Source organism: Falco punctatus (genome assembly GCF_963210335.1).
Source record: "Falco punctatus genome assembly, chromosome: 8".
Lineage (NCBI taxonomy): Eukaryota > Metazoa > Chordata > Aves > Falconiformes > Falconidae > Falco > Falco punctatus.
In genome coordinates, this window is record NC_137588.1 from 9,313,939 (window position 1) to 9,336,047 (window position 22,109).

At 44.4% G+C, this 22,109-nt stretch overlaps 1 protein-coding gene across 1 annotated transcript in view; it reads left to right on the top strand.

Moving 5' to 3' along the window:
- The window catches only part of ABCA12 (ATP binding cassette subfamily A member 12), a 124,798-nt gene that overhangs the window by 84,739 nt on the left and 17,950 nt on the right, over positions 1-22,109 (top strand). Inside the window, exons 33-46 of the mRNA XM_080399895.1 lie at positions 1,256-1,480; positions 2,627-2,765; positions 4,113-4,365; positions 5,562-5,648; positions 6,855-6,948; positions 8,445-8,572; positions 9,484-9,571; positions 10,988-11,093; positions 14,554-14,608; positions 15,089-15,266; positions 17,161-17,276; positions 17,885-18,044; positions 19,429-19,697; positions 20,319-20,529. Coding sequence (XP_080256021.1) covers positions 1,256-1,480; positions 2,627-2,765; positions 4,113-4,365; positions 5,562-5,648; positions 6,855-6,948; positions 8,445-8,572; positions 9,484-9,571; positions 10,988-11,093; positions 14,554-14,608; positions 15,089-15,266; positions 17,161-17,276; positions 17,885-18,044; positions 19,429-19,697; positions 20,319-20,529 — 2,109 coding nt within the window. The remainder of the gene's footprint in view (positions 1-1,255; positions 1,481-2,626; positions 2,766-4,112; positions 4,366-5,561; positions 5,649-6,854; positions 6,949-8,444; positions 8,573-9,483; positions 9,572-10,987; positions 11,094-14,553; positions 14,609-15,088; positions 15,267-17,160; positions 17,277-17,884; positions 18,045-19,428; positions 19,698-20,318; positions 20,530-22,109) is intronic.

Below are 22,109 nucleotides of genomic sequence, written 5' to 3' on the forward strand. Positions count from 1 at the left end.
CACTGAGATACCTGGGTTACAGTGCACACTGCTCTCCAGCTCGCTCTGCCTGTCCCATGCTGGAATTCACATGGGGTTTTTTATAAATAAGTTTCCTTGAGAAAGACAGCCTATATGGAGGCTTCCCCTGAACACAGGAGTCTTAGCTTCAGCCCCTCTACACAAAACCTTAAAGCTCTAACAGACAAGGCAGAAGTCTGAACCCAAGCCTCCTGTATCCCAGGTGCACAATGCAGTCCTTTTTATCCTCCGTCCCCTGCTGGGCCTTAGCTCCCTTTCGTGTCCCATGAACGCAGTCACCACTGCAGGCACTTCTGGGGGCAGAGGCAGAGTTTCTCCTATTTGCAAACCTGCATGGAGCTGAGCTAGGGCTCGCAGCAGCTTCCTGGCTGAGAGGGGCCAGCAGGGATGCAGGAGCTGAGTGGCAGATCCAAGGACAGTAGTGGTACCGAAGAACTACTGAGGATCTGGATGTGAGCATGCTGTTTCTTGGTGAGAGATGCTAATAGAAGGTGTGGTGTGGCCTGTGCTTCCCTTGAAGCAGAGGGAGGCTCTCCAGCAGGGTCACTGGACCAGCCTCTGTGGTGGCCCTTGGAGAACAGGAATGTCAATGCTCTGCTTTGTTGAAGAAGAACAGGGTCTCCTTGAGGATTAAAGGCAAGGGCGGGTGCAGGGTGTGAATTCTAGAGTTCAGAGAAATAAAGCAGATAGGAAGAGTCCATCAATAGTATCTGGCCTGAGGCAAAACGTTCTGCTTACAAGGAGAGGGGAACTCTGCTCTTGACAGCATTTACTGCAGTGCTGTTGGTAGCCCCAGCACACAGAGTCATGTGCAGATACCATAAGAGATCAGCCCCTTTTCCAAATTGCTGGCAATATAGATGAAGAAAATGAAAAAAGACCCATGTGCGAGCCCTGTTTTTCACCAGGAAAAGAGTGTATTTGTGCTGGCAGCCAAGTTCAGGTGTCATCTTGTGATGATGACACCTAAAAATCCTCTTGTGGCTAGGATTTTCCTCTGTTCTGAGACCAGGCAAGGTCTCGAGTGGACCAAGGTGAGCACACTGCCAGACCTCCCTCTTCAAGGACCAGAAACCCCCTTTCATCTCCTTTTGATATTTACCTTGAAATGTTGCATACCTGGACTGAGATCACCTACCGATGGTGGTCTGGGATAGAATTTGAGCTAAATCCTGCACTAGAAGGTTTGACCTCACAGCCCTCTCAGTGACCGCAGAGTGTTTTCCTCTTTCAGAATATGGTGGAAGAGTGTGACACCACAGCAGTGACTACCTTGATCCAGTCCCACCTCCCAGAGGCTTATCTCAAGGAGGATATTGGTGGAGAGCTCATGTACGTGCTTCCTCCCTTCAAGTCCACAGTCTCAGGGGCCTACCAGGCGCTTCTCAGAGCCCTTGATACCAGCTTGAGTGATCTCCACCTTGGTTGCTACGGGATTTCAAACACAACCGTGGAAGAGGTATAAACTCAGGGTTCGATGTAGTGAAACGTTAGCTCTGCCTTCTGGGCTAGATGGTGGCATGTTTTGCATGTAGGAGTGGCAGGCAGGGGAAGAAGTAGTTTGGCTGATCACTGTGTTATACTTACGAACATGTGAGTGTGTAGATGTATTCATAAATCTGTACATATACTAATGCACAAAGTGCACCACTCTCTCACCTTGCTATCACCTTTTTGATATTTCACCCAGAAAGTTAGATTCTGGAGATAGACTAAGGAGAGGGGGCAGTGGGGTGTTTTTTCTTGAACCATTTTCCTGGTCCCCATGAATGTGGATTTGTCTACAGATACAGTCATCAGCGGGGGATTAGCAAACCATCTAAATGCTGAACTTCAGCATAGAGGCTGTATTGCACAAGTGAGTCACCTCGTGCATCATGGAGTAACACAGGCACCTTCCTTCCCATGGGAAATCTCTGATCTAATAAACACAAACATTTAGTTGCATCAGAAACAAAAAGTAAATGATGAGCAGTGATGACCCTTGTCTTGCAGAAAGGAGGAAGGGAGACTGTTGCCTTTCTGCTCAGAAATTCTTGCTTGCTTTTAAGGTGTTTTCCTAAGGCAGTGAGAATGAATTATACAGCATGTACCACGTGCAGCTTGGGTGCCATGACTGTGCACAGTCCCAGCATGGAGGCAGCCAGGATTGTCAGAGGCCGGAGGGGAAAATATCCCAGGGAAACAGCCCTCCTTTTTTCTTCACTGGTGCCATGCAGGGAGAGCCGTCTGTGCGCTGCTCACTGTGTGGGTGTGGGAGGAGCAGATTTATGTAGGGCCTGAGCTTAAATGCAGCTTCATTTACGCCTACTCAGTAGTCACAGGTTTTTAGGAGAAAGCAAGTCCAGGGGGCAACTGCAAAGGTTTAAGTTTCCACTGCTGCAGCAGAAGAGAGACAGTAGGCAACAAGAAGCTGGACAACAACAATTTTGTACTGGAAAAAAAGTGAATTTCTCTCACAGAGCACAAAGGGAACAGAAAGAAGGTTGTAATTCACAATTGCTGCACCAACTACAGCTGCAAAGTAGGAGAGTGCATTGTGATTATTGTTTTGGTAAATGGAGTCATTTGGACCAATTTTCCTTTATATTTTCTTGCTCCATAGGTGTTTCTCAATCTGACAAAAGAGCTAGTGAAGGATCAGCAAGAAGATACTGAACTGCCCCAACAGCTGCCTGGAGCAAGTGGTCAAATTGGCAGTGACGAAATGTCTGTGAGCACGGACACCTTCACAGAAAGAGATGGTACTACATTACCTCCAGGTTTTATTCCAGATTTGTCACAGATGCAAACAGTGACAGATAGACTGATTTGGTCTCCCCATCTTCTTTCTTTGTTGAAAACCACATTTCACCCAACCAGGAATCACAAGCTCAATAAATCACTAGAAGTACAGTGCTCAACAGTTGTTCAGATCCACTAGTTTGGAATAGTCTGAATCACAGAATAAATTACAGAGTGGTTTTGTTTGCATCCGCCGTCCTTTAAACTGATCCAGGTTTTAATCTAATCAAACACAGCGTGTGGGTGAAAGAGCAAATGTATACCTCTGAAAGTAATTGCTGTAACTGATGTAGAGGATTATTTCTACATAACTAGTAGAACTGGAGAGAAACGTTGTGGAAACCCTTAGCCTGTTGCAAAAGCAGCACAGCTCTGAGCTGGATCCATGCTACTTTTTGCTGTGTCCCAACTGTTGCAGTATGGTAAAACAGTTCAAAGGGCCAGAGAGTGGGATGAATTCCTGCTCAGAAGAGAGGTACACTGGTGTCTCTGAGGGTTTGAAAGCTGAAAAAGGTGGCACAGCCCAAAAATGAGCAAATACCTGTTGAAATGCTTTCTCAGAGCAGAAATTTTATTTGTACTTACAAATATAGCATTTATAGTTAGGGAGGCAGCCAAGGGAGAGCACAGTGGTATTTGTGTACTTGCTTCTCAGAGCTGACCTGCACTGTAAATGTTACTGTGAACAGTAACTCATATGCATAGAGAAGCGTTTTGTGTACCTCTAACGAGAGCACTGAAAAGGATTTGCTTCATGTTGTATTCTATAGGTTATTATTTCATAAAGAGGAATAGGATGCACAGGATTAGGCTCTACTTTAGTGTACCACAGCCCCATCCATGCAAAAGATCAACTGGTTTATGTGCCTTGTTTTCTTATTTAAGGATTAATTTTCTTATAGATTTGTCTGAGGACACGCTTTCTAAATTATGAAAATTTTCCGTTTGCAAACATAAAAGATTAATACGTTTCCCCTGTAAGTTGCAGCTGGGTAAGTAGGATGTAGATCACTTGATGCATCTGGAAGCCCGTATTCCTCTTGCAAGATCTCAAAATGAATTCACTGCATGTACACATTTGAGGTTAAGCAAAAACACTGGTGTTACATGAGCTTATGACTCAGGAACCGAAGTCTGAGTCCTGTCCCAAGCCTGAGTCTTGCAAAAGTTCCAACTTAGTGGTTTTGATTTACCATCTGTAGAGGAGTGCAGGAAGCTAAATATACTCCCAGGGTTCTATAACTATCAATTCCCTGCATTTCACAAATACTGATCTATGACAAAATGCATTCTTCTTTTGTCCCCAGATCAGCTCCTGATTAGATCAAAAAGCCTGCATGGTTTGCCGTTGCTGCTTAAGAGGACATCAGCTTTGTTCATTAAAAGATTCCACCATACCCGGCGCGATGTCAGAGGCTTCATTGCTCAGGTCATCCTCCCAGTCCTCTTTGTGATGGCTGCGATGGGACTTGGGACACTGAGAACTAAGGAAACTGAATATCCTGAACTGAGTCTTTCCCCCTCTCTGTACGGCACATCCGACCAGGCAGACTTCTTTGGGTGAGTGGTGTTCTTTGTGGTTCTTAAATCCATTTTGTTTGTAAAGAGCCAGTTTTACCATCAGGATTCTTTCTAAGCACATGCAGTGGAAAAGTGTTACAGGGATAACATGTAGTTACGTTATTTGTGTAGTTATGTTACAAAGATAGCATGTAGCTACGTTATCTGTGTAGTTATGTTACGCAGATAACACGTAGCTACATTATCTGTGTAATTACGTTATGCAGATAACATGTAGAAATCCTGTTTCTAAGGGATCTCTGGGGGAGATGACTTGGCTCAGACCAGCAATCAGAAAGCTTTAGAAAAACAACCTCTCAGCTGGAATTAACTGTGAAATACGTTGGGGATATTCTTTGCATTTCCCATTGGAGTCCTCCAGCCCTCTTCTCTGTCGGCGCAGGACATACTTTCATGCTCAGGCCCCACTAGTCCAAGGCACACAGTCAATTTGAAGGACGTGTGCTTTTTTAGTGTAATTAAGATGTCATCACTGAATTATTTCATTGTGCTTAAAAATCCTGTTACCAAAATGATTATATTCTTGTATCATTCTGATTTCATGATGTGAACTGCTGTCTTTCTCCAGTGGTTCGCAGTTTTAAATCAGACGTATAGAATTTAGCTCTAAAGCAAGTATATCTGCTCTTAGATGTTCTTTCCCAGGACTGCTCACACCTTTCTACTTCAGTCCTGCTAGATGGGGGTATGAGCCAGAACTGCATGTCTGAGTCCTCTGTTCCCAATGTTCTTTGCTTCTACTGATGGATCATTGCTAGAGGGCTGGGTCAGAAGTGAGAAGCATCTTCCTGAATGACCAAAACCAAATGGACATCACAGACGAGAGAGCTGATTGAGATGAGACTGGAAGTAGTGCCTGAAAATTGCAGTAGATGCTTTTTCCATGGAAAGAGAATCTTGATTGTCCAAAAGTTCATCAGTATGTTGTTTAGATCTAGAGGCAGCAAATTGCTGGAGTGGCTGTGCAGCTGTAAGTGATGAACAGCCCTTTTAAACCTGTGTGACTGTCCTCATGTACTGCATGTACTTAGGTGATTTGCAGGGCTAGCACAACAAATAATAATTTATTTAACATCTTAAATCCTGTTTCATTCAGACACAGCTTTCCTCTGCCCAGTGGTAGTGGAAGTACCTTGAACATTTTCCTGTTTTCTTTTTTCTTTGTTAAATCTTAGGAATTTTAATGAAACCACAGATGCTTTAGTTGCTTCAATGCTTGCTTTCCCTGGAACAGATAACACATGCATGAATGAAAGCAATTCGTAAGTAGTTCTTGGCTTTCTTCCATTTAAATTCTGATCCTGCGAGAGAACTGACATAACACTATTAGCCATTAGACCTTAATAACCATCTTTGATCATCTGCAGAATTTTCATGCATTGGTGCCACATGCAGAGAAAAAAAAAATCTCCTGCCTCTCTTCAGATTGACTTGCAGATTCTTTCAGCTCCTTACTCGATGTCTAACTGTCCTTTTGCAGGCAGACACAAGTTTTTGCTGCTCACAGACTTGAGCTGGCAGGGTGCAAGTCGGTTCTGAGCAGGGAGCTGTGTAGTCATGATTGGTGTGAAGCAGATCCCAGCCCTGCTGAGAGCCTACGTGGCTCCCGTGCGGCTTGGAGTGAAGGCTTGCATCTGCCAGCACAGAACTGTAGATATCCTTGGAGACAGGAAACTATACTGTGCTTTAAGGATGGGATGGGACTTCCACACTGTGCCAGGACTTGACACTGGTGTTCTTTGCTTGCCTCAAGAAGTATTCACCACCGCAAGTGGACTCCTTTATTACTATGAGTAGTAAGGAAACAGCTTTGGTGGTGGCAGGATGCCAGGACAAGAGCATGCTATTCTCGTGTCTGGGAAGTAGTCCTTGCCTCCCCAGTAATCCCAATTTTAACACTAAGCCCACCCAGGAAGCTGTCAATGTAGCTTTTGTTACACGTATCTAAAAGCTGTGCCATGAGTGCTGGTTTGTTTCTGGCCCTGCAGATAAATTTCCAAAGAATTGGTAGTAAGATCCTGGGCAGACTTGCATGCTCATGCGTGCCACGTATCTGCAGGCAAATATTTACGCTGAGTATTTACAGTGACTGCCTAGCCAAGATGGCCCATCACAGGACTCCCCAGTTATTGCAATGACAATAGCCCTTATTTCTGCACTGCAAGATGATTTTGGCCTTGGCGCGATAACTCCTTGCACTGTCTACTGTGGGAATGAAGTGGTGTCTGGATTCTTTCTAATCAGCAGAACGAATCCAGGCACGGAGAGCGGTAGTGAGGACTCTGCCGAGAGGCACTGAAGACGGTGGGAGGATGGGTATTCCCCGAAGCACCTGGAGCTGACAAGAAAGTCTGCTCTTCTGCAGAAGCTACTCACTGCCATCCCTGCTGTCATTAAACATGACAGCAATTATTATCGTGTGCACACCTGAGCATAGAGACCTCAGAGGAAAATGTGTTCATTTTCAGGCAGTGTTTGAAGGAGGACATGCTTGGCCAGTGGATTATCAGTGGAAACCAGAGAACTAAGTATTCTGCCTGCAACTGCACAGATGGCATCCAGGTAATTTGAATAAACCCCAGGGTGATGGGGATTGGGGGGATAGCTGGGGGGCCTTGTAGGTTGGGAGTGGTTTTGTGCACAGGCGTGACGCTAAGGGGAGCTCAGTGTTCAAATTCCTCCTGTCTCTTTTTGACCTTACTAATCCTCTACACTGGTTAACCACTGTCTGCACCAGTTTGGGGACAGGAGAGGAAACAGCATCCTCAAAAGATTCACATGCTAATAGATCTGCCTTGCTCCCCGTGGTGGGAAAAGGTTTAATGCTGTTTTTGAATGTTGTATGATTGTCCCATTTAGCAGAGGTGAACACGTATTCAAGAGGAAAATTTCGTCTTATAGAAGCACTGTCATTATATGAAAGCACAGCTATTATTGCTGTTTGCTCTTCAGAATTTAACTTTATGCAAAATCTAGACCCATCTGCTTTTACTCTGTTCTTCATTATAAATAGTGATGATTAATAATATTAGTTATTTGCATTACGGTGGTACATACAGAACCAGATATGGGCACTGCCTTTACATGCGCATGGGGAAAAGGCAGATTCTGCCCCAAGGATGTTACAATTTTACAGTCCAGTTTGAAGCTGAGCTCTCCTCCCTCTGGTGCTGTTCACCTGTCTTCAGTTTTTTTCCAGTAGGAAATCAGACTCATGGCGCAGCATGATGCCATTTGTAAGATAAAGCATGTACTTAGTTGAATGTTCCTAATCACTCCTTAAAATGCAGCTATTTTCTGCGGTTTTCTGGACATACACTTAATTTCACATCATTAAAAGTATTGGCAGCATTTCTCCAGTAAGTCTGGATAATGTTCAAAGCCGCAGGCACAGGCAGGTGTACCTTAGCACGAAGCAGGCTATTTTGTGTATTCTGATGCAAAGTTACACAATGGGGGAGGCCAGCATTTTTGTTATGGATGAGCTGAAAGAAGCAGCCAGCATGCTATCTGGTAGGACACTTCAGAAACAGTCGATGTGACTTTGACCCTCAGCATGTTAAATTATATATTCAGGACTAATCTAAGGTTTCTCTGAAGCTTGGGAAAATATTGCCAATGTCTGACAGTAAAGCAAAGACGCAGAGTGCAGTTGCTGTGAAATGCAAGATGAGAGTTTGAGGCCACCACAGAGTTTTGTGCTCTGAGAGTTGTTTTGCCCTCTGCAGTTGTCTGTGCAGTCACTCTGATGCTCTGCTAAGTAGGATCAGCCTTAATGCAGCAAAAATCTTCCTACATAGCATGAAGATATTTCAAGGTCTCGCTGATGTCAGTAGTACTCAAGCGTAGATTTAAGCAAATATTGTTTTTAAGCACCTCACTAAATATGTTCAGGACAGCAAGCAGGGATGTATGGTGTGTGTCTTTGCAACTTGATTTGCGAATCATCAGCTTCTGCAGCCGTCAGTCCCAGGACCGGAATGTTGCTCTTAATGTTGTCCTGATATGCTAGTTTTTAGTTAAAATACAAACATTTTTGTTCATTTTTCTCCACTCAGACATGTCCACAGACGAACTACACTCCTCCTCACAGAAGGACCTTCTCCACTCGGACAGTTTATAACCTGACAGGGCACGATGTGGAGACCTACATTCTGGCAACTACCAAAGATTTCCTGCAAAAACGGTACAGCATAGATCTCCAGTCCTTCTCTGAACTGCATTGGGAGCAGCCTCTTATACATATCATATCCACTATGCTTGAAGAGGTGATAGTGCATTTGGGGTTTAGAAGGCCCTCTCTGCTGATGCTCTCTCTGAATCTGGTGAAAGGAGGTAAAATTTCCTGCAATCATGGAGTTAAAAATAAAGGTTTGTGCAAGTGCTCTTCTTGATCATAGCAGAGATAGCCTAGGGATACTGTGTCAATCACCTAACATGTTGATGGCTGGATCTGCAGACAAGCCTTTGTCTGACTCAGAAATGCTTAAAAGGAGGAAAATCTGACACAGCTTGTCACGAAGTAAACCCTGGGGAGAGACTTACCTCGAAGTTTGATTCTCTGAAAAGTCTCAGTGTGTGCTTCACTTAAACAAGTGCATCCGTCCCGGTGAAATAAGAGGCTGAACGTTTTCTTGCACCATGGGGCTGTTAGAGCTATTAGTGTGTCTGGACTCTGCAACACAGCCGCACACTATGTCTTGGGGCAAAAATAGCCTGCCATTAAGGTTGTCAAGGAATATGTTCACCTGCCATTGATTTAAACTGAGCTGCCTGTCTTCTGGGTAGGACGCAGTCATCTCATTCCTGTGTGGAAGGTAAGCATGGTAGGAGTCCACACAGATCCAAAATGTTTCTCAGATGGAGGCTTTCAGCACACTTTTGTGATAGTGCTGCCAAGTTTCTGTTTCCCTTTTTCCCCCCAGATAAGGGGTCCTGCTGCAGTGTTGGCTTGGCCACACACTCCATACTGGGATAAATTCTTTTAAGTCAAACTAGAATTAACTGGGGTGACAGTGGCATACTAACATGCTCCAATGAAAGGTATTAAAGCTTTTGAATGAGAGTAGCAATGCATTTCCTCTGATTTTCACTCAGGTACGGTGGCTGGAGTTTTGGGCTCCCTTTGACAACAGATCTCCAGTTTGATATCAAGCCAGTGCCCCCCAACAGAACATTGACTAAGGTAACTAACCTCCATCTGCTCATCCTAGTGTGGGATTCCAGTGTGGGCCCAGGGGAAGTGACGTTGCGTTCAGAGGTATTTCAGAAAATAGAGCAAAACCCTCTGAAATCTGCACTTTGGCGTGGGAGAGGTGACTTGCAGTTCATTTCCTTCTCTCTCCTTTCTTCTTTATTGGTCTGGCTTCCTTTGCTTAGCAGAGGACAATTTCTCTGCTGTCATAATTTTATTATACAGAGGTGAAAAGATCAATTAATAGCACCTTTATCTCATGAGAGAATGTGCTTACCAGCTAGGAATGGCTGGTGCATTCTGATATACACATTTCTCTGTTTCTGCTCAATGAAAATGTTGTAACGCATCAGCATTAAAAGCACCAAGGCTGAAATCTAAGGTAGCAGGGAAATGCAAGAGAGTTGACAAGATTCTGTGATCTCATTGCAAATCCTAGCTACCAGGAGAGTGTTCCTGTAAGAGCAGTGCTGTTCTCAGAGGTGACTTCCATAGAAAGGAATCACAGGGTTTGTTTCACTAACACTCAGAGCTCATGTAATGAGTTTGCTGATGTTTTCACCCCTCCAATCTTACAGCTTCATCTCAGATCTGTAAGCTGCAGCTATTTGCTTATCACATGTCAGATTTAATACCTGGAAACCTTGGTAGTGTTGGAAGTAGAGCTGACTCCAGTCCTTGCTCTGCTAGGGCAAGAATGAAACCACTGAGCATGCAGGACTTGGGGATATGCAAAAGTGGATGCTGTGGGCTGTGTTTAAGCCTCTAAGCTTAATAGCCTAAGCTCTCTGTCCTTTGGTAGATAATTTACACCTCCAACTTGTGTGCTGTGGGTTGAGCCTGAAGTAGGGGATGATAAATCCTCCCAAAGTGCATGTTCTGTGATCTGATTTTTCCCCTCGGTCCTCAGGGTTTATCACGGTATAGGTAAGAAAAGTTATCCTGGGGAGGCAAGGGCTGTTGCTGAATGAGAAGGTAATGACTGTCTATTTTTTGCCCTAAAGCAAAAAATAAACTTTCCCTCCCCCTGGCTTTCAAGGGGCATTAGACACATGACTGCTTAGCCATCTTTGGGAAGTCCCCACTGCTGGTGTTCATCAGATCTGAGCAACTTATTACAGAGAAGAAACCAAGTTTTTGTACACGTTATGTCACATATCCAGCTAGTGCTTCTTCCTTCTCTCCTGGAGGGCAGATTACTCTGATGGGACTGATTGTGCTGAAGGTGAAATGTGCTTTTATACTCATTCAGTACTTGATGTGGTTTAATCACTGGACTTTAACTTGTAGAGCTTATGACTTTAGATAACATCCATAGAATGATTCATTTGAGCAAGCAAAACAAACCAAAATGTTATCAGTAACAGTTTCTCTCCCAAACTGTTTCAATTTCTCAATTGTGTGCAGGTGTGGTATAATCCCGAAGGTTATCACAGCCTTCCAGCCTATCTCAACAGCTTGAACAACTTCATTCTTCGAGCTAACTTGCCAAAAAATGAGACTTCCAGATACGGTAAGTGTCCCTCTACATGAGCAGATGATTTCTCCCCTTTGGGGGAAAATATCCTCGGTCTGTTGAAATCGATGACAATGCTTACCTTGACTTCAATGAGGCCATTTCTTTATTCCCAATTATGCCATTCCTTTAAATTGCTGAATTGAAAAACATGACCAAATCACATATTTCATTTGTCTTAGTCAAAGACTTGGGGAACTGGATAGAGAGGACCCCAGCCCCACTTGCCTCATCCAAAAAATGCCAGTGGTTGCTATTTGATTTATTGCCTCTCATCATGGTACTGCAATTGCTGTCTCTTGATAGGTGTCCATTAGTTATGCATAGAAAGGCTACTCTAGGTCATCTCTGGGGGTGGTTTAGATTAGCAAATTTTAATATGCCACCCTTCTGCTGAGAGGAATTCAGAATGTGTGGGTATGTGTATGTTTGTGTTAGGATGAAAATGAGAGTGAGATTAAGTGAGAAACATAATTTTCAGCTATATTTTTCCTCTGACAGGTGACATACACAGATTCCAAGGAGTGTTAGTAGCCTGTTTGGGGTTATCGGTTCTCGTAGCTTCTCCTTGGTAATGCAACACAGCAACCCAAATTCCTGCTGATAAACCCAGGGCACCCTATCTTACCATTTAAGGTTTAGCCTACATTAAGGGTGCAGCACGGGCACAAACATGTCTGCGCCTGTGTGCCTGTCTCTAGAGATGGAGGGGGTGCAGGGAGAAGAGAAAGATTTATGTTGATGTCATTTTGAGAAATCTTATACAAAGATTTATGGGATCTGACAAGAGTAGCAATTGTGTGCAGAAATGCCCTACCGATTGATTTTCTTTGACAAATGGTGCCCTTCCAGCCATGTTCTGGTCATGCCTAGCCCCCCTCACCTCAGAGGCCTGCTGTTCCAGGTGACAGTGTCTCTTTGCTCATAAGACTATTCCTCGCCGATGTGTCTGAATTAAACTATAATGGAAAAGGCATCTGGTGTGAAGCTTTGAGTGTCATGCCATGAATTAAAGAAACAGCAGAACACTGATTATGAGTCAAAGCAGCATGTCTGTCTTCCCACCTCTTGATAACGGTGCACTGAAACTCCCCTCACAACAAGCAAAACGAGTGCCGTGTCCCTGCCGCTGTCCTAAAATACCCGGTGCCTTGTGCCTTCGGGATTTGCAGCATGGCCTCCAGGTCAGGAGGTTCAAGCTCTTCAGTGTGTCCTGCAAAAGCGTATCACAAAGCTGCAGCCCCTGCCCAGGTGCGGAGAAAGGAGACCTGAGCCAGGAGCTTCCAGCAGCAGGAACATCCCAGAGCAGCTGAATTATTGAGCAGTGAAGCTTCTTGCCCTGTCTCTGTATTCCCAACACATGCTGCAGCAAGAGCAAAGGCTAGAAGCTCATGTGAACAGTTCAGAAAGTTTTCACAGGGAAAGTTTTATACTAGCTAAATAACAATTTTCAGGGGGAAAAAATAGCAGTTTTTATTCCATCTGTCCTGCTGCTTATGTGGTTTTGGAAAGAAATGCTTAGTTGTGAATGACCAGACAGATAATCCTCTGCTTCCCACTAATGATCCAAGCCATAGAATGGGGGAAATAAAATGAATGGATGGGGATAGCTCCCCCAGGGTAGAGTAAATCCAGTTTGAAATACAATTGAGCAGGCATTCTGCGTGGTATGTTCCTGGCAGCTAAATCTATTTGTTGTTGTGACAAATAAATGACAGTTTAAGAACCATTGAAATGGCCAGATAAAAATGTGTTGTCATTTCAACAGTTTGAAAGAGGTGCCAGTCCCGTTTTAGAGGTTTGACTTAGGCTGCGTATATTTTTAAAAAATACATAAAAAGCTTTTTACCCTGTCACTAAGCAAGTCATAATAGCTTTTGACTTATGTATATTGTGCTTTCTCTTCTCTCAATCCCAACCAACAAAAAAGAGAAAGCATTGAAATGGAAATTTTGACTTCTAGCCTAAGCTTCAGTAAAGGAGAATGGCTTTATAGTGAAGTATTAACAGATTAGACAGACAGTATCTTTCTTTCTCTCTCTGTCTCATAGAGAAGGGAAACATTTCCTGGCTGTTTGTGTGGCTTTATCAGCAGCCTAAATTTTAATTCCGTTTCTCTCAATGATGACAAGACTGAGGGCTTTTTCCCCTATGAAATGTGTTTCCTATGAAATCTTCCCTTTCAAATTTATTTGCACAGTATGGCATTTGGTCAGCTAAACCCACAGTCTCCTCCTTTCTCATCCCCAAGTCGGAGTGCTTGTTCTTAGGGAAAATGGCCCAGAATAGTTCTTCCTTGTATAACTGCTGAAAGTCAGGCACCTGGCTGTAAGGAGCTTAAATTTCAGAGGTGGCATGTTCTAGCAAATCTCTCTGGATTTAATAGCGGCTAGAGGTCCTCCAGCACTCCCTGAGAACTAGGGCATTTACTTAGGTGCCTAAATAGGGATTGAGAGCCTCGTTTTTAGGCACATAAATGTCTTAGCTTAAACCCTTTCTCAGGTGCTAGAGTCTTAGAGACTGGGCTGTAGTCTTGGTGGGACCAAGGCAGAGACCTTCACTGGAGGCTGGAACTGGCCCACCAGAGCCCCCCGAGTTCCTCCTTCTGTTTTTATAGGCACAAATTGCCTCCAAACATAACAAATGCACTGTGATTAACAATACTAGTCTGTTCTGGGCTAAGTGTTCTCCTTGGTAAAGGAGTACTTAAACCAGATCTTCTGAAAGTACCTGCGCATGAGCAGAGGCTTTCTCTCTTGTAGTTTGTGCCAGATCAAAAAGACCCCTTAAAATGGGGTTTTGAAAACATTGCACAGGGTTAACTAAGGTAGTAACTAGATTTTTGCTAGTTCCTTTGGACAATTTTTTTTTTTTTCCTAGCTGCATAAAACAGAATAGTTGAGAATTAACTCATTGCCAAACTGGGAATGAAAGTGTAATTTTCTTGGGTTTATGCCAGCACTTCAACAGACACCCATATTGAGAAAGACGCATATCACGTGAAGATAATAGTTGTGGAGAAAGGCAATAGGGAATGATTTGTTTCTGATGATAAAAGAACAAATGAAATTAAGTGTGATTATCAAACAGCAGCTTTAAAGCGAAACATGTTCATCAGTTTTGAATGTTTCAGTATTAAGGAATCTAACCTAAAATACCCACACCCACAAGCGTGTGCCTGATTTTTGGTGTGGGGGTACTCTCACTGAAGTGAGTTATACTATCAGCCAGACAGATGCAGAAACAAGGCCTAGGGTTTGAATTTCAGATCTTCTGTGCATCAAAGAGAAGTCATAGGAAAAATGAGCATGTTCGAAATTCTGCCCAAGATCACACCAAGATGACACAGGAAAAAACAGCTACTCAGAGTTTTCTGTATTACTGTCAGTATCAGGAACTGGTGAAGGAAGCTTTAAGTTAGCCCCATTTTCAATTTATTTTCTTTTTGTCTTTTTAGGTATTTTCTTATCAGCTCACCCGTATCCTGGAGGACAGAGCCAAGAACAAGTAATGTAAGAAGATTCATTTGCTGATGGCTGAGTTGTTTAGCTTCAAAGGCAGTAAATCAGCCTCCTGGAAAGCACAAACCAGCCTAAATTACTGAATATCTTTCTCTAAGTGATGAAACTGCTCTCTCCCTTATCTTCATTCCCTCTACCCATGAGTGGCATCCTACTTGCCATCAGAGCTGCTGATTCCTGTTAGGATTTCTTTGCAGGCTCCTATATAGATCTGGAGGTCACAGTTATGGCATCACATGTTTTTGTGCTTTGGCGCAATAATAATCATCACATATTTTTCATTTTGGCCTTTCCAGTCAATGCTATGGTACAGTGCTGTAAGTCCTTTTTCCTAGGCATAATTAACGTCAGCAAAAGATGCTGGCACTGAGTCAGGGCCTCTTTGTTTCTGAGCTCTAAGCAATACCTCCTCAATGAGGGAAATCTGCTGCTTCGACTCACCGTGTACATATTTCTCCACTTTCTCCCCAGGCTCAACAGCTTACTCGACATAATAGTTTCAATGTCTGTTTTGGTTGGCTACTCTATCACAACGGCAAGCTTTGTGCTCTACATGGTAAAAGAACATCAAACCAAAGCCAAACAACTGCAGCATATTTCAGGCCTTGGGATGACAAGCTATTGGGTGACTAACTTCGTTTATGATCTGGTAAATAATTCACATTCCTAAATGCACCAAGAGTAGCATTACACAGCAAGGGAAAAAAGTTCTTTATTTAAAGTTGGTTGCCTAGACTTCTTAATATTATTACTACCAAGAGCGTTATGTAGTAATTGTTCTCCAAGGCATTGAAGACTATTAAATGTGAACTGCAACACTGGAGTTTGCTAAGCAAAGGCATTCCTTCTCTCTTGAGTGTATGCAAAACACTCAGCACATTTATATGAGAGCAACATAGAACAGGCCAGAGCTTGATTTCCATTTTAACATGCAAGCAGCAAGCTGCTTTTCTGTTAGCTTGCAGGGCTAGATTAGTTGTCATGCAGGCTTTACACATCTGGGGTAAGGCTTTGGGGCATGAGGCTACAGCCGTTTTGGAAACCATGGGAGTACAGGCTGTGACATTAGCAGACATCTCACAGCAGACATTCCCCTGTTGGGCAAAAATCCATTGCTGGGTTGAATGCTCTCTTTAAGATTATATATTACAAAGATTTTTAAGCCAAGGAAAGCTACTAGCGCAGCTATATGCCTTCCAGGACCTGAGCAAGTTCCTTTCTACAGTGCTGCACTGTGCTGTATGGATAGTTGAGCTCTCCAGCACTGCGCTGCATTACACGGCATAGGCGTGCCCTTGTTATTCTTGAAGTAAAGTTTCCTCATGGTAAAGAGGGTTAATGGCACTGCTGGAAAGCATCTCGGGTCTAAGAGGATAAATATGCAAAGTGTCTGTAGGCTGAAGTGCTTTGTGTCTTATGAATTACCTTCGGTGCATGATGTCAAACCCTCACATAGATCGAGATCTACAAGTGCAGACTATCTCTGCTCGTGAGCTTTGGCATTGCCAGCTATGCTGTAATGGTGATCAGCTCTACATATCCAACAATATCTATTGATGCAGTTCTGCTAGCGCCTAAAATCCAAGTGATATCATCAGTTCCTGAAAACATGAAGCCTTCAAGGGCATTTGGGTGGCCAGCCCCCTTCGACGCAGCAGAGGGCTAAGGGCTGAAATCCCTTGGGGAATGTGAGCCTCGACTTTTTCTGCAAAGCACAGCCTAAGCTTCTAGGTGTTTTGGTAACACCGATCACTAACAAAGCAGTACAGACAATACAGTTCTCACCACTAAGTAGTCTAAACTGCCTGTGTATAGGGGCTGGTGTGATTAGGCAACAGTAGAAGTACCTCCTGCCTTGCAGGAGGGGCTTGAATGGGGTCTGCAGGCGGCATGGCTGCAGTCTGACTTGGCAGAGCAGCCCCGAGTCGCAGTGCAGGGTGAGGATGGGGCAGGCCTGTGTCTGCTTCCCTGATCCGGGCCCTCGCTCCAGCGCTGCATATTTGTAAATCAGCCCGTGGAAAATTCCCCAGAGTCCTTGCCACCATCAGTACTCAGTGGGCTGAAACTAATCCAGCGCTCTCGGCAACTTGATATTTCTCAGTGAATCTCTGCCAGTAAATTCTGTTAAATCCCAAAGTCAGGGAAGAGAGGAACCTCTGAAGGCAGACATTTGGTAGGTCCCTGCTTTGACTCAACATTATAAAAACTAGATTTACAGGGCACAATGAAGTGGTCTGACTGCAAGGCTAACTGGAAAACCAAAGCGGTATTTTTCCTTCGCAACTTTTTTTAAGGCACTTTCTGCCCACAGCCCTGAATGTTGAAGCCTAGCCTGTTCAAAATGACTCTGTGGGAATTCATTTGCAAGACTCCCAAAGGTCTCAGGAGGACTTGAGACACCCACCTATATCTGGTTTCCCTTAGAAAACCCAAGCTGCATTTGTGGGACCAGATTCAGACCTGGCATTGTTGCTTCTGCATGTTTCTAGGAAAATGTTTAAGAATTATCTTGCTAATAACATCTTTTTAATATCATTTCACAGGTATTTTTTATGGTTCCTATTGGACTCTCAATAGGAGTTATTTCATCCTTCCAGATACCAGCTTTCTGCAACAACAGTAACTTACTGGCAGTATTTCTTTTGCTGTTACTGTTTGGGTAAGTGTGGAGCTTAGTTATTTAAATATCATTGCACAGAGGGAGGAACTGTATATTGCAGGCTGCTGCAATTTGAAATCCAAGGGAGGAATATGTGGGCTTTTTTCTTCAATGTGCACTTTACAAATGGTGACTAGTTGCTCCTTCCAGGAGCAGTGAGATAAACTACTGTTGTCATGCCTGCCTTGTTCAAAGCAAACTATGTGAGGGTATGAAATATTCAAGGTCACAGTGACAGCTCAAGCTGTAAGCAGATGTTTACTGAACTATTGCAAAGTTCAAGATATAGAAGCATTTCAGAATCAGAGAGAAAAAAACCCCAAACCAGCAGCACAATTCAGGAAAACTTAGCAAAACTGTCTCCCTAGCTTTGAATCCTCCAGGCCCTCTGCTTTCAGTCAGGGCTCCATGTTCAAAGTATGCATCATAAACTTTGTCTCCAGATTCTAACAGATACAAAGCTGTTTTTCCTTCTTGAAGCTCCTGTAATGCGGAAATCTGGTCACATGCCAAAACAGAACTGTTATGTTGTCTGATGCCTTTAGTTGTTTGTTTTCAATCGCTCTTTGAGTTACTGTAGTTTTCTCTGCACGGTTGGCAATTTATAGATATGCAACATTTTCATGGATGTACCTGCTGGCTGGGTTTTTCAAAGAAACAGGAATGGCCTTCATCGTTTATGTCTGCGTCAACTTGTTCTTTGGCATCAACACCATTATTACTCACTCAGTTGTATTTCTGCTCTCCCAGGAAAAGGCCACGGACCAGGTAGGAACCCTAGTAATACTGAGCCCTTGGTGAAACAACAGGAGGCTTCTGGTTGAGTTTGGTGCTTTGATCAGGTCCATAGCAGATGGCTGGTTTCAAGACATTTGAGGTAGACCAAGCAGAGGACACTAGTCGTAGGACTTCATGGGGTTCCCTATAGACAGGACATGAGTCCAATACGAGTCCTGCTTGTCTGTAAATCTGCACATCCAGAAAAGAAGCAAATGATGGCGACAGAGGGGAGAAGACAAAAAGAGAGGCAGAAAACTGCCCATGCAGGGAAGGGCAGGAGGTGGGTGTAGATGTTGATAAAAAGTTGGTGAGGACTTTGAACCATTGCTAAGTCTTGCAGCATGAACTGTGGAGAGTGACAGCTAGACATCTTTGCCCCGAGTCTGACATGTGCTGCACTAAGCCCAGCACCATCTGTCTGTCATCTGGCTCTGTAATGCAATCATCTTCTCCCTGCAAGGATGAAAAATGGCTCAGAGACAGTGATGATTCCCTGAAGTAAAGCCGTCTTTTAAACTGAGATATCCCTGGGAATCACTGGCATAACACCTTATATTTAGTTTTCTTTTTTTGTGAAGGACAATTACTTTGTAAAAAAATAGCTGGACAGTGCTTGTTTAGCAAGCCCCCTCTGCATTTTAGCAATGTGCAATTATGATCATCTTTTATCCCTCTGTGCCCCAGTGGCAGTGAGTCAGTTTCTTTCCATGCTAATTTACTGCCTCTCCACTTTTCTGTGTGAGCTGATCCTTTCTTATGCTAGAATTGTACCAAATCTCTACGTTGAAGAGGCTCCTAAGTGTGAGACTGCGCACTGGGCTGTTTTGCTGTGAATTCACTGGAAAAGCCCTTCTATATCTATCAAAGCCAAATCTTGTGGTTTATGGAAACGTTTGTCCAAGGAAAGCAGATAGGACAGAGCTTCAGGGGAGTGGGCTGTGCTCCACAGTGGGTAGGTAGCACAGCACCTGTGTGGTTTTGGGAGGCGCAGTGCAGCTCAGCGGCAGGATTCAGCTCTGGCTCACAGGTGGGTTTCGGGCTGCTGCATGCACAGGGTGAGGCGGTGGGAGTAGCAGTGAGTGACTATGCTGCTAACTGGCTGCTGTTTACTATGGGTGTTCACAACCTCAGAGATGCCTGTTGACTTCTCTGACCTTGTGCCTGTGAAATGAGCTGTCTCCAGAGCTCTTTGCTCTCAATTTATCTCTGCTCTGAGACACAAGCAAATCCCAATGTAATTGTTACACTTCAGTCCCACAGTAAAACCTATGAATTTATTCCATGAACAAAACCAGTGACTGACTGTGCTGATTTTTGTTTGGTTTTTTCTTTTTGTTGTTTGTTTGTTTTGTTTTGTTTTGTTTTTTTCCAGGGCTTGCGTGATCTTGCTGAAAACTTAAGGCACGTGTTCCTTCTGTTTCCACAATTTTGCTTTGGCTATGGCTTGATTGAACTGTCACAGGATCAGGCACTGCTGGGCTTCTTAAAAGCCTATGGAGTGGACTACCCTGACAAAACCTTTGAGTTGGACAAGACCACATCTAAGCTGTTTGCCATGTTTATCCAGGGCACCTTATTTTTTGCCATTCGTCTTACGGTTCACGACAGGATGATTCAGAGACTCTGGAACAACATACTAGAGTAAGTAACATCTGGAGTCTCACAATTAAAACAGATCAACCCAGTGCTCAGTGGTTTAGTTCTGGGACCTCACACCATCATTGTCAATTATGAAGCCCATAAATTTCCAAGACACTTCACAAACACGGAGTAAGTCTTCTCTGGCCACAGCCCTGATACTCACCAGTAATTAGAGTATTAACTAATAGTGGTGTAGATACTGAAGTCTCTTGGTAGTCCTTGCTGGCTGAGACTACAGCCCTCATTGCAGGGCTCTGGGTTTGGTGGGCTGATGTTTAGCTGGTTGGTAAGAGCAGTCAGTCCACTGCCAACCTCCTCTGAATCTCCCTGTCTCCTCTGGCTTGGGTGCACACATGGAAGAGCGAGAACAGTGCTGTCACCTGCATTATGAGTGTCTGCACAGGGCAGGCCTGGCTCCAGCTCAGATTATTTGATGGAAAAGAGAAAAAAAATCAGGTAGAAAGAGAATGCTGGTTTTTTTATTTCGGAGAGAATAGAAACTGTCTGTACTTCTGAGTATTTTTTGCATGCCCTGGGATCTCACAGGAAGGCTCCTTAGCACGCAAGTCCTCTGCTGTCTGCTTGGCAGAGGGTAAGGTCCCCTCTCTGCCCTCCCTGTAGGTTCCTGTTTGACAGAGTGCATGGCAAAGTATCACTTCTGTCACCTGCTGCTGAAGAGGACGAGGATGTCCAGGCAGAGAGGAACCGAGTGGAGTCTGGCAAAGCTGACTTCGATGTGGTGCAGCTCCAGAATCTCACAAAGATCTACCACCTTCCTCACAAACACATCGTGGCTGTGAAAAACATCAGCCTCGGGATTCCTGCTGGAGAGGTTAGCATGGGGAAAAGGCTTGTGGGCACCTTCCACCCTGGGCAGAGAAACTGGAACAGATCCAGCCCCACTGTCAACTTTTCTCCCAGTCCTTGCTGCTGCAACTGTAACAGTTTGTTCTGCTCTGACCTCTTCCTTCCTTCCTTTGCCTTATTTATTGATTCTTAGGGTTATGGTAGTGACCAAAGGCTCCTGGTGGATTTGGGACACCAAGTGATAGTTTGAAAGCCCTAGAAGGAGGAAAAGTGGATGGGACAGTGATGGAGCTGTATTCAGAGCAAAATGCCTGCATGCTGTGTTTGTACAGCTCCTGGGACAGCACAGCCTGGCGGGGTGGTGTGGGTCACTGTGGGTTACCATGTGGTAAATGAAGAAAGCAGAATCTGTCCAGTTGTAATTATTCACCTAAACTGCATGGGAGACAGTAAGTCAGACTTACCTGCTTGTATTTTCCTATCAAGGAAAGATAAATCACTTCAGCTGAACAGAGATTTTCATGAACCGTGACTTAAAACTAACTCTAAAGAAAAAAAACATTCTTTGTTCCTGTCAGTGCAGTTAGCTGCAAAAACACTGACTCATGAGAAAAGACAGGAGCACACAGAGCACCTCTAAGATCCAAAGGAAAGTGGAGACCAGATTCTACCTCAGGCTGGGCACCTGACTTGTGGGAAGCTTGGAATTAATCCTTGGTGTCTGTTTTTTTTTTAAATTGCCTGGACTCCACTGACTCCTGGGCAGGAGGACAGTAGCTTTATGTGGAGACTATGGCACTGATTGTTCTGGCAGAGGATTTTTTCCAAGCCACAACTGGCATTGAGGTTTCTAACTTCTGGCAAAAGTCACCCTGATGCTGGTGGGGTTTAGAATCACAGAATCATTTAGGTTGGAAAAGACCTTTAAGATCATTAAGTCCAACCATTAACCCAGCACTGCCAAGTCCATCACCTATGTCGCTAAGCACCACATCTACACACCTTATAAATACCACCAGGGATGGTGATACTGGGAAGCTTGTGCCAGTGCTTCACCACCCTTTCAGTGAAGAAATGTTTCTCAATATCTGATCTAAACCTCCCTTGGCACAACTTGAGACCGTTTCTTCTTGTCCTGTCACTTGTTACCTGGGAGAAGAGGCCAACCCCCACCTGCCCACAGCCCTTGTCAGGCAGTTGTAGAGAGCAAGGAGGTCCCCCCTGAGCTTCCTTTACTCCAGGCTAAACAACCCCAGTCCCCTCACCTACTCCTCATACGACTTGTGCTCCAGACCCTTCCCCAGCTCCGTTGCCCTTCTCTGGACACACTTTAGCCCCTCAATGTCCCTCTTGAAGTGAAGGGGGCCCAAAATTGGACACAGTGTTCGAGGTGCGGCCTCACCAGTGCTGAGTACAGGGGGACAGTCCCTTCCCTGGTCCTGCTGGCCACACTGTTTCAGATACAAGCCAGGATGCTGTTGGCCTTCTTGGCCACCTGGGCACACGGCTGGCCCATGTTCAGCTGGCTGGTCCACCAGCACCCTCAGGTCCTTTTCCTCCAGGCAGCTTCCCAGCCACTCTGCCCCAAGCCTGTAGCATTGGTAC